Consider the following 14,000-nt stretch of genomic DNA (forward strand, 5'->3'; position numbering starts at 1 on the left):
TATTTCTTCATTCTTCTTTTCCCCTTAAGGTTTATCTCATGTTGTTACTGTATCTGACTTTGGTACTTGGTTTATTGTATGTGTTTATTTGTGTATTTGAAAATGGTAAGGTAAGGGAAAAACAAGATGAGTGGGAGGAGGTGGGGGAGGGAAAATGGGAGAAAAACATGGGAAGGGGTAACGATGTTCAATAAGTAATGTATGTACTACTGGATGAATGTAACTGTAATCCTTCTGTACATCTCCCCAACAATAAAATAATTTTTTTAAAGAAAAGTTCTCCCTTTAAGTCCTTTGCCCACTTGTTAATGGGGTGGTTGTTTCTCTGAGGATTTGTTTTTGATGATGTAATTTTTTTGAGCTGCAAGTATATTTTAGATACAAGGCCCTTGACTGTTGTGTGGCTAGTGACGATCTTCTCCCACCCTGTGGGCTTTCTGTTTATCTTGCTAGCTATGTCTTTTGCCATACAGAAACTCTACAGTTTAATGCATTCCCATTTGTCCAAACTTTCTTTGATTTGTTGTGTTTTTGGCTCTTTACTAAGGAAGTTTTAATATGTGCTAAGAAGCCCTAGTGTTTCTCCTACTGCTTTTACCTTATGGTCTTTAATCCACTTGGAATTGTTTCTGGTGCAGGGTTATATATACGGATTTAATATTAGTTTTCTACACATTTAGCCAATTCTGCCAGCACTATTTGTTGAAGAGGCTGTCTCTTTTCTAATATGTTTTTTGATGCTCTTATTAAAGATCATGTGGCTATAGGTCTGTGGGTTGATTTCTGGGTCTTGAGTTCTATTACATTGGTCCTCATGCATGTTCTTGTGCCAGTACCAAGCTGTTTCTATAATTACAGCTTTGGAATAGACTTTGAAGTTTGATATTGATATTCCTCCAACACTAATCTTACTGCTAAGGATTGTTTTTACTATTCAGGGTCACCATAGCTGAGATATAGAACCAATCTGGATGCCCCTCAGTAGATGAACTGATCAAGAAAATGTGATATGTATACATAATGGAGTTCTATGCTGCCATCAGAAAGATAGTGGCAAGGCCACATTCATAAGGAAATAGAAAGACCTGGGGAAAAAATCACATTACGTAAAGGAAGCCAGACTCAAAGAAACATAGGCTCCATGGTTTCCCTCATTTTTAATAATTAGCATATGTCTAGGATAGTCTAGCAGAGGATCACAATACATCAGTAGCTATGTACATATAACCACATAAAGCGATGATGCTAAGTAAAGTGAACTTGAAGGAAACAAGAGGTCTTTCTTTGTTGTTCTTTTTTATGTAATGTGAGATTATTTATTTTTCTTTCATTTTATTCTCTTTGGTTTATCCCCCGTTGTCACTGTGTTTGATTTTGGTACTCTGTGTCTTGTATATATATTTATCTGATTTGGGGAAGGGAAGGAGAGCAATAAAGTGTTGAAACAAAGGCCAAAGAGTGAATCAATGCAACAGCAATACTCAAGACAACCTATTGGAAATGAACTTTACAGTTGGTTAATGGGGAGAATCGGGGGAGGGAAAATAGGAGAAAAATGGAGGAGTAGCAATGTTTGAAAAGAAATGTGCACACCAAATAACAACAGATGCTGGAGGGGATGTGGCCAGGAGGGATCACTACTACACTGTTGGTAGGAGTGCAAACTCCTTCAGCCACTATGGAAAGAGTGTAGCAGTGCCTCAAAAGGCTAAACATAGAGCTCCCCTATGACCCAGCAATTCTACTACTTGGCATTTACCCAATCACCCAGAAACAAAGACATACTAAATCCACCAGCACAACAATGTTCATTGCAGCACTATTTACCATAGCAAAGATATGGAACCAACCTAGATGTCCCTCAGTTGATGAGTGGATCAACAAGATGTGGTATTTGTACACAATGGAATTCTATGCTGCTGTCAGAAGGAATGACATTGCCCCATTTGTAAGGAAATGGAAAGACTTAGAAAAGATCATATTAAGTGAAGTAAGCCAGACTCAAAGGAACTTAGGCTCAATGGTTTCCCTCATTTGTCATAATCAGTAGAAACCTTGGGCTCTCCTAGCAGAGATTTGCAATAGAGCAAAACCTTGATGCAAAAGGCCATATAGTAGGATGCTAAATGAAAGGATCTCTAGGATATAGAAACATAAGCCATATAATGAATGATTGTTGTTCTTAAGATACTATGTTATCTCTCATCTCTTGCTATCCCTTGGTTATCTCATGTTGTTACAGTATCTCACTTTGTTACCTGATATATCGGGTATATTTGTATTTGGTTATTTGAAATAGGATAGGGAAGGGGGGAAAACAAGATGAGGGGAGGGGGTGAGGGGGAGGGAAATGGGGACCAAGACATGTGAAAGGGTATCAATGTATGGGAATTAATGCACCATCTATCTGGCAAATATCATGTAACTCTTCTATTAATTACAATAAAAATATATAAAAAAAAGAAATGTACACACCACCTTATGTATGTAACTGTAATCCTGTACATCACCTCAACAATAAAAATAAATTTAAAAAAAGAACTATTTTCAATAGTTCTGTTTCATTCTTTGAGACATTTGGAGCCATATTGCCCACTTGGCCTTGGTCTCAAGATCCTCCCACTCCCACTATTTGTAGAAGAGACAAGTATTTGGTTTCAGATGAACTTTTTCTCTCTCATATTAGCTTCTGTTAATTATACAAAGTATCATTGTGCTATTTCCATACTAGCGAATAAAGTACTGTAATCACATCAAAATGATATTCATTGTAGTCTATATGATGCTGGGACAAAATTTAAAAAGCAAGGGTCAGGAGTTTGGCCTAGTGGTAGAGTGCTTGCCTAGCATGCACAAAGACCCAGGTTAGATTCCTCAGTTCCACGTACGTACACAGAAAAAAAAAAACAAAACTGGAAGTTGGGCTGTGGCTCAAGTGCAGAGCTCTAGCCTTGAGAAAGCCCAAGGACAGTACTCAGGCCCTGAGTTCAAGCCCCAGGACTGGCAAAAAAAAATTTAAAAAGTAAGAGTAGTTTGGTGGTGTGAGAAGTGGCAAAGAAACAGTTGGTTTTATTGTTATCAACTAACAGGAGTAATTTAACAAAGGCCTTTTAGAAAATCTAGGCACTGTTGACTATTTTTCCTTCAAAAATGATGAAAATTACAGTCCTATATAACTTACTGTTAAAAAAAAGATAAATATTGAGCCATTATCCCACTTCAAATATTTTTCAGTGAAGAACCTGTATAGACAGGTGAATAATGATTTAAAGTGGATATTAGATTACATGTGATAAATTTTTAGCTCTGAAATTGATGTATTTTGAAAATATTTCTCATTATGGAGTTTTTAATAATATTATGATTTTTAAAATTTACGTGAAAAATAAAATGCTATATATTTTTTATTTTGTTGGACACAGGATAGATAAAGGAAAATGAAGCAGACAAAAACTCAAAGATTAACTGTACTAATGAATTGCTTGATTAAAGACATTTAAGTGGTACTTTTGCTGTAAGTTTTACAAATCATTGTAAGTTGTAACATTTAGTAAACATAGTTTTAAAAATAAAAGGGAGCCTGGCATCAGTGGCTCATACTTGTAATCCTAGCTACTCAGTATTGCAGTTGAAAGCCAGCCAAAGCACAAAGGTCCATGATACTTTTATCTCTAATTAACCACCAGAAAACCAGAAGTGGCACTGTGACTCAAGTGGTAGAGCACTATCCTTGAGCTGAAGAACTCAGGGACAGCATCAAGACCCTGAGTTAAAGCCCCAAGACAAAGAAAATGAAAAAGGAGCTTTTTACTCTTTGACCTTATCAACTTGACCAGATAATTAGTGTGTTATGGACATACCTGAACACAGATATTTTAAATAAATTTTAAATAAATAAATTCAAAAAAGTTTGGTAATGGTGCTTTTGACATAAAGCATAAACATATTTTGAAAACTTAAGAATAGGAACCAGGAGTTTGGACTACTGGTAGAGTGCTTGCCTACCATGCACAAAGACCTGGGTTTGATTTCCAGGTACCACATACATAGAAAAGGCCAGAAATTATGCTATGGCTCAAGTGGTAGAGCTCTAGCCTTGAGAAGGCCCATGGACAGCACTCAGGTACTGAGTTCAAGGCCCAGGACTGACAAAAAAATGTTTAACTTAAGAATAAACTTCTATCTTAAGGAATGTGTACAATAAAATCTATACTTTCTTTGCAAGCGTTACCTTAACATCAAGGATACAAGATAATAAGTAGGGCAACCTTGAAATCACTGATGGGAATCAATTTATTATTTCTTTAAGACTAAACACACTGTGGTTTTTTTAAAAGGTGGGGTGAAATTGAGCCTAAACCCCAATTCTTTTTTCATAAATACTGATATTTAAGGGCTCATTACACCTGTGAGATGTGATCACATTTCACGTCTAGGTTGTATACTGTCTTTGCTTTGCTTTACTAATAAACTCTTTTGGTCTTTATCTCCATGTATCCCCAACTTCTTTTTTTCTGTGACAAGATCACTAGAGTACCCAAGAGGGAAGGAAATTGCTCCCCTCCTTGTTTAGAGACCTCCTCACTGGAGACTCCCTGGTTTCCAGTCAGGTAACCAAACACTTTTAAATAACCACCACAGTACAAGGGGGGGATTATTAGTGGGTTTAGAAATAAGCCAAAAATTTTGCTTCTCATAAAAATGGCTTGTCCTCTAGACCTTTTCAACACTGCAGGGTCCGCGGGCTGAGGAGCCCATGGTACTAAGAAAGCCCAACACCCTCCGTGAACTCAGAGCTCTCCACCCTCAGCCCTCCCCTGGCCTCCTTTCCCTGGCCTAGCCTGGGAAGGTGGTGCTCCCCCATGCTGCCATGCCTTGCCCCCACCACTCCCTGCCCCTCCCTCCCAGGCCCTCTGACCTGTTCTTTTTGTCTCTGGCATTCACATCGTTTTTCCCACCTAAGAGCTTTCTCTGCACTTTGCCTAAGTCGCCCTTGCTTGCAGCCTTGTGGATCTTTCCTGAGGCTTTGTATCTGCTGAGATATCTGGAAGAGTCAAAGCTCTCAGCACTCGTGCTCTCACTGCCACAGCACAGGCAGCTTTTGAGTGGGCTGGTGGAGTACCCATGGCAGTTCTGGTGCTCACTTCCTAAGACAAAGTTCTTCCTCATGACTGTGGCTGGGGGGTTCACAGACCTCTCCCTTTCCTTCTCAGATTGTGGCTGACTGCTGAATGCAAACACAGCACTTTATAAGTGAGTTAATCAAGTCTACACACTGTGTCAAGGAGGAAGATCCCTGCTTCAGTACCAATGAACAGGCCGGTACTCGTTACCAAGCAACGCTGATAAAGGCATGCTTATGCGCCTGCGCCCTTTTGACAGAAACGAAACGCTTCGCTAGCACTCTTGTCAAATCTGAGCGTGGGCCCTGGAGCAGACCAGTGTTCCCTTGAATAAGATCCTTGTTGGCAGGTGGAGGACGTCAAGGATTTCAGGCACCTTTTTCCTCAGTCTAAAAATCTTCATTGCAGACCCTCTCCTGCTCACAGGCCCCCTTTCTTCCCCCTTGGCTTCTCACTACCTCCCAAAGGCAATGCTAACACTTGCAGGTGAGCTATCCAAGTCTTGCCACAGAGCACCTCCCTGCAGGACAGTTGAGGATTTAGTGTCTGACAAGGGCAGGTACTTGTTCACAAGAAATACTGGTAAACAAAATGGAACGACCTGTGGTCAAGAGTGATTATGCAGATCACATGCAGGGCATGGCCTATCAAATCTTACTTCCTGAGCACATCTTCATCCAATTCAAATGTCCAATATCAGTGGGAATGGAATGAATGTCTGGATTCTTTGCTGAAGGCAAAGAAAGTACCTGAGGAAAACTGTCTATACATAACTCCATAGAAAATGAAGTACAATCTAAGAGTACTGTAGACCTTCATACTAAGAAAGTTCTCCTAGAAATTCAAAACTTTCCATACATCATTTGTCATTCTCCTTACATATTCCTAGGGCCTGGACAGATTATATCCACATGTACATTGAAACATTCCTCCTACCACTTCTATTTGGTCCAGCCTTTTCTATGTTTAGCTATATTTTATTATTCCTATTACATCTATAATTAATGTACAATATATTGTGGAGCATATGTAGAAGTGCTTTTAAATTAGCCATTTTCTTGTCTCAGAAATCCATTATTTCTTCTCACTATGTTAAAATACCAATGTAAGTATCATTCTGAATCTCAAAATTTCAGCCTGGGCAAAATGGCCTGCAACTGGCTCTTCCTTATATAACCAACAGCTGGTTGGCTCAACAGCTCCCTCAACAGCTGGTATTGTCTAGCAGTAGCAACCACTGACTCCAGTTCAATGACATTTCCAACACTACATGTTCCACTCTTTTTTTCTTCCTTGCTTTATTTCCTTTTTCCTTTGCTCTCCATATTTCTTCCAGTTCTAGCTTGTCTCCATACCTTGCTCTAAAAACCTTTGTTCTTTCTTTGCACAGTATCCTCTCACTTCTTGAGTCATAGATCTCAGCAAACTGAGGCCCAGAAATCCCTGCTCTGCTACCTCCATGTAGCCCCCTGTGGCCCATGCCAAGGGCAGGCCAAAGCTAGCAAGCAGGCCTGCGCCCTACCCCATGCCAAGCCCTGTCTGGCGAGGAAGGACAAGAAAGACAAACTATAGTGGCAAAGCCAGAAAGAAAAACCAGAAACGGTCAGCCTTCAGTGGAAAATGTCTAAATTCTGTCAGTGGTCTCTCTCTGGACATGAAAGCTTGGGAACTATATTTGCCTTTCAGGCTGAGGAAAAAGCAAGAGTCCTCTTTTGAAATCCATATCAAAAAAAAAATACTTGGGATTTATCACTTCTCAGTCACTCATGAGCACAAGCTGCAAAGATTATTTTTAATACTATCTCCATATTGAAACCATATCATTTAGGGGTTTTGTTGTTGTTGTTTATTTTTTGTTTTGTGGGTCATGGGGTCTGACTCTGGGCCTGGCACTGTTCTGAGCATTCCAGCTCAAGGCTAGTGCTCTACTAGTTTGAGCCACAAAACCACTTCCAGTTTTCTGGTGGTTAATTGGAGATTAGGGTCTCATGGTCTTTTGTGCCTGCATTAGCTTTGAACTCTGATCCGCAGATCTCAGCCTCCTGAGTAACTAGGATTACAGGCATGAGCCATCAGTCCCCAGTTTTATTGGTTTTTTTTTGTTGTTGTTGTTTTATTTTGTTTTTGTTTCTGGCTTTTTTTTTTGCCAGTCCTGGGTCTTGAACTCAGGGCCTGGGCACTGTTGGGCTTTCTCAAGGCTGGTAGCATTCTGCCACTTGAACCACAGCACCACTTTCAGCTTTATCTGTTTATGTGGTACTGAGGAATCAAACCCAGGGTTTCGTGCATGCTAGGCAAGCACTCTACCACTAGGCCACATTCCTGGCCATCATTCAGTTTTATACTGTGAAGATTTTGCCACAGCAGGTCACAAATCTGGTTGTTTTCTTGAAGAACTGTAGAATTTTTAAGTTTTAAACTCATAGAATTGTGAATGCATGGTCAGATTTGCATTGCTGTGCAATTTGGGGGAATTTTCAAACAATACACAAAAACCCTCAACAACAAGAGAAAAAATTTATCCAAAACCTTTTACATGAGTCAGGATGGATTCTTAGATTTGGACCATAAATTTTGTATTTGATTTCCCAATACTTAAATTAGAAATATCTACTTTGTCTTCTAGGTCATAGGCTTGAAGTACTGTCATTAGCTTGAAGTCATGAGTCACAAGCTTGAAGTATGTTTTATAAATAGTATCAAGTTTCCAGAATTGCATTGGAAATATATTGAATCTATCTCCCTGACCAGAGTCCAGTGTACACTAGGAATGTGGTATTAGATGTAAAAAAACAGAATTGTTCTCTAAGATTGCATCCCATTCCCTTTGCCTACAACACAATCATGAGATCCTGAGTTATTGGCATGCCCACAACTGGGCAAGGAAAAGATTGTTAAAACCTTCTGAGAAGATTTTCTCTCAGGAATTCTTGGCTTCCCTTTTATAACTATGGATAATAATGCCAAACATTAGCTTTTCTTAGGACAGCATTTTTGTCATAATGACATGCCCATGTGTTTACTGACATGAGGCATCACTAACCTTCCATAAGTCATTCCATTTCTAATAGTGGTTCTGCCCAGTGAGCATCCCCGATTTTCATCAGGTCCTGGGTCTGGAGGTCAGCAATGGCTCACAAAGGGCTGGCCACACCAGTAGATTGCAATGTGCAGCACATAAGATCCACATGATTTTGTAATTCATTGTCCCAAATGAACTAACATTACAAGTTTAGATATCAAAAGGCCAACCACACAATCTGTCAAAATTCCATCTCCTCACAGGATGATATAATATAAGCAATTGCCACATTGATCACACATTTCTTGGATTGCTTCAAAACTTCATTAATGCTATAAGTATTTTAAGGAGGCAGCTGAATTTTCTCCCAGAACATACAATAGTTACTGTAAACTAATAGTTAAAATTACACTGGTGAAGAAAGTTGGCATTTTAATAATAGTTGGGAAAATTAATTAATTTTGGTCACTATCATCACTCCTTTTTTCCAAACAAATGTCTTCCACTTAATTCATTTTATTATCTTTAAGTACTTGTACAAAAGATTTGCCCTTTAATTATATTTTATTATCTTTAATTAGCTGTACAATCAAGTTATCATTCAATAAATTAGATTATAAATCTAAGGTATCTTGATTGATGCATGTGTGGATGTGTATGTAACTTCAATGTATTTACTTATGCACTTATAAATTGGTTTTAGATTGCACATAAGAGAGAAAACATGGGTCCTTTGTCTCTTAGGGCCTGACTTCATTTTTTTCCCGGTCCATATAATTCATTCCAAATTATGTAATGTCATTCTTCCTAATGAGTGAGTAAAATTCCATTGTATGTATATACCACACTTTCTTGATCCATTCACCCATTTCAATGTTTGGATGTGTTAACTGGTACAGCAATGGCCATTGTTGTACAAGTGACTATTATATTCCAGCTTATAATCTTTTGGATAAATCCCCATTTTTAGGTTTTTGAAAAATCTCCAAACTGATTTTCAGAGTTGTTGAGCATGTGTACACCTCCACCAACAATTTATTAGGGTACCTTTTCTACCACATCCATGCCAGAATCTGTTGTTTATACAGTTGATGATGGCCATTCTAACTAGAGTAAGATGAATCTCTTATAATTTGCACTTCTTTTATGGCCAGAGAGATTGATCATGTCTTCATATAGCTATTGGCCATTTTTACTTAATCTTTTGAGAAGTGTCTATTTAGCACAGTTTCTCATTTATTAATTGGTTTATTGATTCTTTAGAGGATTTAGTTTCTTAAGTTCTTTGCATAGTCTACATATTTGTTCATTGTCTGATGTCTAGCTGGCAAACATCTTTTTACTATTGTGTAAGCTGTCTTTTTGATTTGTTAACTATACTTGTTAACTATATCCTTCACCTTGAAGAAACTGCTTAGTTTTAAGTAATCCCGTTTATCCATTCTTTGATTTCTAGAAGGAACTTTACTTAGAAGTCCCTGCCTATGCCAATATGCTCTAGTGTTTTCCTACTTCTTCCCATAATAGTTTTATGGTTTCAGGTCTTACAGTAAGGCAATAGTACTGATATTAGTACAGGGTAACAGATAAGGTTCCAATTTCAATTTTCTGCATGTGGATATCCAATTTTCCCAATAGCACTTATTAAAAGGCTGTCTTTTCTTCTAAGAGGCTGTCTTTTATCCATCCTGTGTTTTCTTATTCTCTTACCCAATATTAATCCTTTTATTCAAGTAAATATTATTAAATTGATTTAACTCTTATTTCCCAAATTAGATTCTCTTAACAGTAATTTTTCAGTAATTACCTAGCTAGTTTGAGACATATTTGTGCTTCATTTTATTCTTTTTTCTGTTTTATTTATCTATGTTCTCAATTCATCTGTAAAATCTTAATACTGACTTTGTAAAATTTTATTACCCCTCTATGGAACCAGACTCAGTTTGCTCTTACCACCCAGTATGCTAATTGCTGAATCAATGAGTTTTGCAAAAGCAAAGCTTTATTTTTGAGATGGCCAAATGAGAAGATTTGAAGTTTAAATAAGATTTCCTTAGGATAAAGTTGATGAGTGATTATTCGATGAGAAACAAAAGGCACTGTGATCTGGTGAGAGGGGACTGATTGACAGTAAAGAGGAGTTAACTAGTGATCTGTGTATGGAAGTAAATTTCATTGTCCTTTATACAATGAATTTTGAGAACCGAGAGGTGGAGATTTTGGTTCTCTGACCTCAAATATCTACTTACTAGACCAGTATATAAACCTGTGTTAAAGGTCATTGGTTTCCATTGGTGTGAGATAGACAAAAATGTTTTGCAATCTCCTTAATATCTACTTTAACAATTGTTTCCATATTAAATATTCATCAGTGTTATCCATAGCTAATAGAACAGTATTGAACCATGAAAGTTCTCAAAAAGCTGATAAAAGATAATTAAACATAAGGGTATCTAGAAGATGTATTCAGCATTTCCCTTGGGATTGATGTCCAAGGTTAAGATATCTCTTGTTCTTCATATCTATGTCCTATAATTCAATATCTTCTTCATTTATAATTGAAATGAACATTGCTCCTTGATAGTCTTTCCCAATCTGGAACCCTTCTGTTTCAGAATTCATTTCTTTTGAAGGCAAAAATTAATAACAGCGTAATCCAGAGAAATTGGTATATACCAGTCTTACCAAATCAGTGCTTTGTATTAGTCTGCAACTGTTTCGTTGGTGAAAATGAAAACAGCGATTCATAACAGCTAGCAAAACCAGCCAACAGAGAACTCACGTGCTTACTCTTTAATCTGTCAATAATTTCAAAAGTTAACCAAAATAACAAGAGTCAAGTCCATTGCATAGATGCAGTAATAAACTTAATGAACTTATAAATATATTCTCCACCAGTCAAGGCCCCAATAAAAATGCAGCCCAGATGAATGAAACCTTGATTTCAGCCTTGTAAGATCCTAAGTAGGGAATCCAAATAGTTCACAGCCAGTTCTTTGACCCAAAGAATCCTTGTGATTTGAGGCTGCAGGAACAAAACAGTAGTCCACAAAGAAAGGAAACTGCCAGAAAAGTGAAAACTCACCATCTATATAAATTACTGAAAAATAATTATCTTCTTTGTAATTCCACAAAACATAGACTCTTCCCAATTTTATTTAACTCTATTAAAACACTAGGAAAAGAAGAAATGCAATCTCTAAAAACTATAAAGGAAACAAAGCTGTCAATATTTTTTTGTGCTAGTCCTCCTAGGGCTTGAACTCAGGGCTTGAGCACTGTTCTTGGACTCTACCACTTGAGCCACAGCTTCACTCCCGGTCTTTTCTGTGTATGTGGTACCTCAGAATCAAACCTGTGTCTGTGCATGTTAGGCAAGCACTCTACCACTAGGTCACACTCCTGGCCTCAAAGTTGTCAATATTTATACATTACCTGTGCATATACAAAATACAAAATAAGTTACAGTTAAAATATTTAAATAAGAAAAATATAGCTAATAAGAATTTGCTAGGTATCCGGGCAGGGTGTCCCCTGCCTGTAATCTTAGCTACTCAGGAATCTGAGATCCAGGGATCAAAGTTCAAAGCCAGCCCAGGCACAAAAGGACCTAAGACTCTTTATTTCCAATTAACCTCTAGAAAACGGAAAGTGGGGCTTGGCTCAAGGGTAGGGTGGTAGCCTTGAGCTCAGGGACAACGCCCAGGCTGAGTTCAAGCCCCATAACCCACACACACAAAAAAAGAATTTGCTAGGTAACTAAACCCAAATTCATTTCACTGGTCATATTTCTGCTGTAACAAAATACCTCAAATAATAAAATTAAAAATAATGAAGCATTATTTGGTTTATAGTTTTGGACATTTCAGTTCATGCTTCTTGTACTCTGGTTTTTTTTGGATCCTGGAGTGGGGAGTGGTACAGGCCATCTTGGTGGGTGCTTATGGTAGAGCTACCCAATTTATTTATGGCAGCTGGGAAGAAAAGAGTGAAATGGAAATATCTGTGGACCTCAAGCCCCTTCCAGAGTAAATCCATAACGACCTAACACCTTATACAGGCTTCATCTTGTGGTTTCCTTCCTCTACTTTTCAGTAGTGCCTGTCAGAAGAAACCTGTAACAAGGGCATTGGAGAGAATTTCAGACTCAAATGAAAATCAATGTCAACATGAAAAATACCAATTTAAGTTTCTAAACCACGAGAAATTACATTTATGAAGACACAAAGACCTCCCAATCAATATTTCACGCCAATCTTTACCTCCCTTGGCTGTGCAATTCTGTAACAGCCAATGAGGGCAGAGTTATGGAGAACTGGCACACTTCTGCCATACAGCAAGGACGACTGAGATAGGTCACTTTTGGGCTACTTCACTGCCATGTGTCTGTAACTTATTTTGTATTTTGTGTATGCACAGGTCAAGCGGTTTGGGGTTTCAAGTGCTTAGTAAGGGGCAGAGTGCTGGCTATTGTGCTTCTTCCCTGCCATTATCCAAGGTGAAAACACCGGTGACTGCGGGGAAGTAGGGCTGTGGCTCAAGGGATAGGGCTGTAGCCTTGAGCTGAAGAGCTCAAGGATAACGCCCAGGACCAGAGTACAAGTCTCAGGACTGAAAAAAAAAAAACTAACTTATCAATGTATGTGAAGTAATGCACCTTCTATCTGGTGCATTCTATTAATTACAATAAAAAATATATGAAAAAAAAACTGTGACTGCTGGGTCCAGGAGCATGGCCTAAGGGTAGAGTGCTTGTGTAGCATGCACTAAAACCCTGGGTTCAATTCCTTGGTACCACAAACATAGAAAAAACTGGAAGTGCTAGGCACCAGTAGGCTCATGCCTATAATCCTAGCTACTCATAAGACTAAGATCGGAGGATCACAGTTCACCGCCAGCTCAGACACAAAAGTCTGTGAGACTCTTCTCTGCAATTAACCACCAGAAAACCGAAAGTGGTTCTGTGGTCAAGTGGTACAGCCATAGCCTTGAGCTGAAGAGCTCAGGGACATTGCCCAGGCCCAGAGCTCAAGCCTCATGACGCCCCCCAAAAAATTATTGAAAGATAAAGATAGAACTCGTGGGAACAACAACAAATATTGGATCATGGGAATACATTGTCTAAAGCCATTTACCTATTGCACCTGAGTCTCCAGCAACTTCTCACAGACCATCTGTTTCCATCCTGCCCTGCAGCTGTTCCAGCATCTGGCTGTATTAGAAGCTGCTGATGCAGGGCCTTTTCCCCTGAGATTAGCTGCAGACAGGTGGTCACTTGATCTTCATAGGCGGTCACATACTGGTACAGATGACAAAGACACTGGTCTCATTGCTTCTAAAGACCCTGAGCCACTTAGTTCTTCATCTTTATCATCATCTGCAGCTCTCTCAACCTTTCCTGCAGCCATCCCAGATCTTTTGCAGATAGTTCTTAATATGCTGCTGTAATAGCAAGGCACTGATCAGCTCTATGTTGCCATTTATGAGCCTTGTGAAGCCATCCTGTGGCTAGATCAGCCATCTTGAACTTATGGTTCTGTCAAAGAACTCATCAGATGGTAGTGGGCTTGTTCTCCAGGGTTCCAAGTAAAATTATGCCATCTTCAGACTGCTGGATCTATACTTTAGAAGCCAGCTCAAGCACAAGCAGCTGCTGCACCTACTTGTATTGTCTTCCATTTGGACTGGCTGCTGTCCAGCCACATGAGTCTTCGGGCTCCTTCTTCAGCTGCTAAGCCGCCACCTGCAGCTGCTATTCTGCCTCCAGTGTCACTGCTGAGGATTGTGAGGGTGGTGTCTCCTCAACTTTTTCATGAGTTCTGTCAGTTCCAATACTGCATGCTTCTTACCCACTA

The 14,000-nt window shown here is 38.8% G+C and overlaps 1 protein-coding gene across 1 annotated transcript in view; it reads right to left on the reverse strand.

Moving 5' to 3' along the window:
* The window catches only part of LOC150058676 (uncharacterized), a 98,601-nt gene extending 93,399 nt beyond the window's left edge, over positions 1-5,202 (reverse strand). The window contains exon 1 of the mRNA XM_090338796.1: positions 4,919-5,202. Coding sequence (XP_090194922.1) covers positions 4,919-5,169 — 251 coding nt within the window. The 5' untranslated portion in view covers positions 5,170-5,202. The remainder of the gene's footprint in view (positions 1-4,918) is intronic.
* Positions 5,203-14,000: the final 8,798 nt, after the last annotated feature.

Source organism: Megascapheus bottae, chromosome 9 (genome assembly GCF_031878675.1).
Source record: "Megascapheus bottae isolate mThoBot1 chromosome 9, mThoBot2.hap1, whole genome shotgun sequence".
Classification (NCBI taxonomy): domain Eukaryota; kingdom Metazoa; phylum Chordata; class Mammalia; order Rodentia; family Geomyidae; genus Megascapheus; species Megascapheus bottae.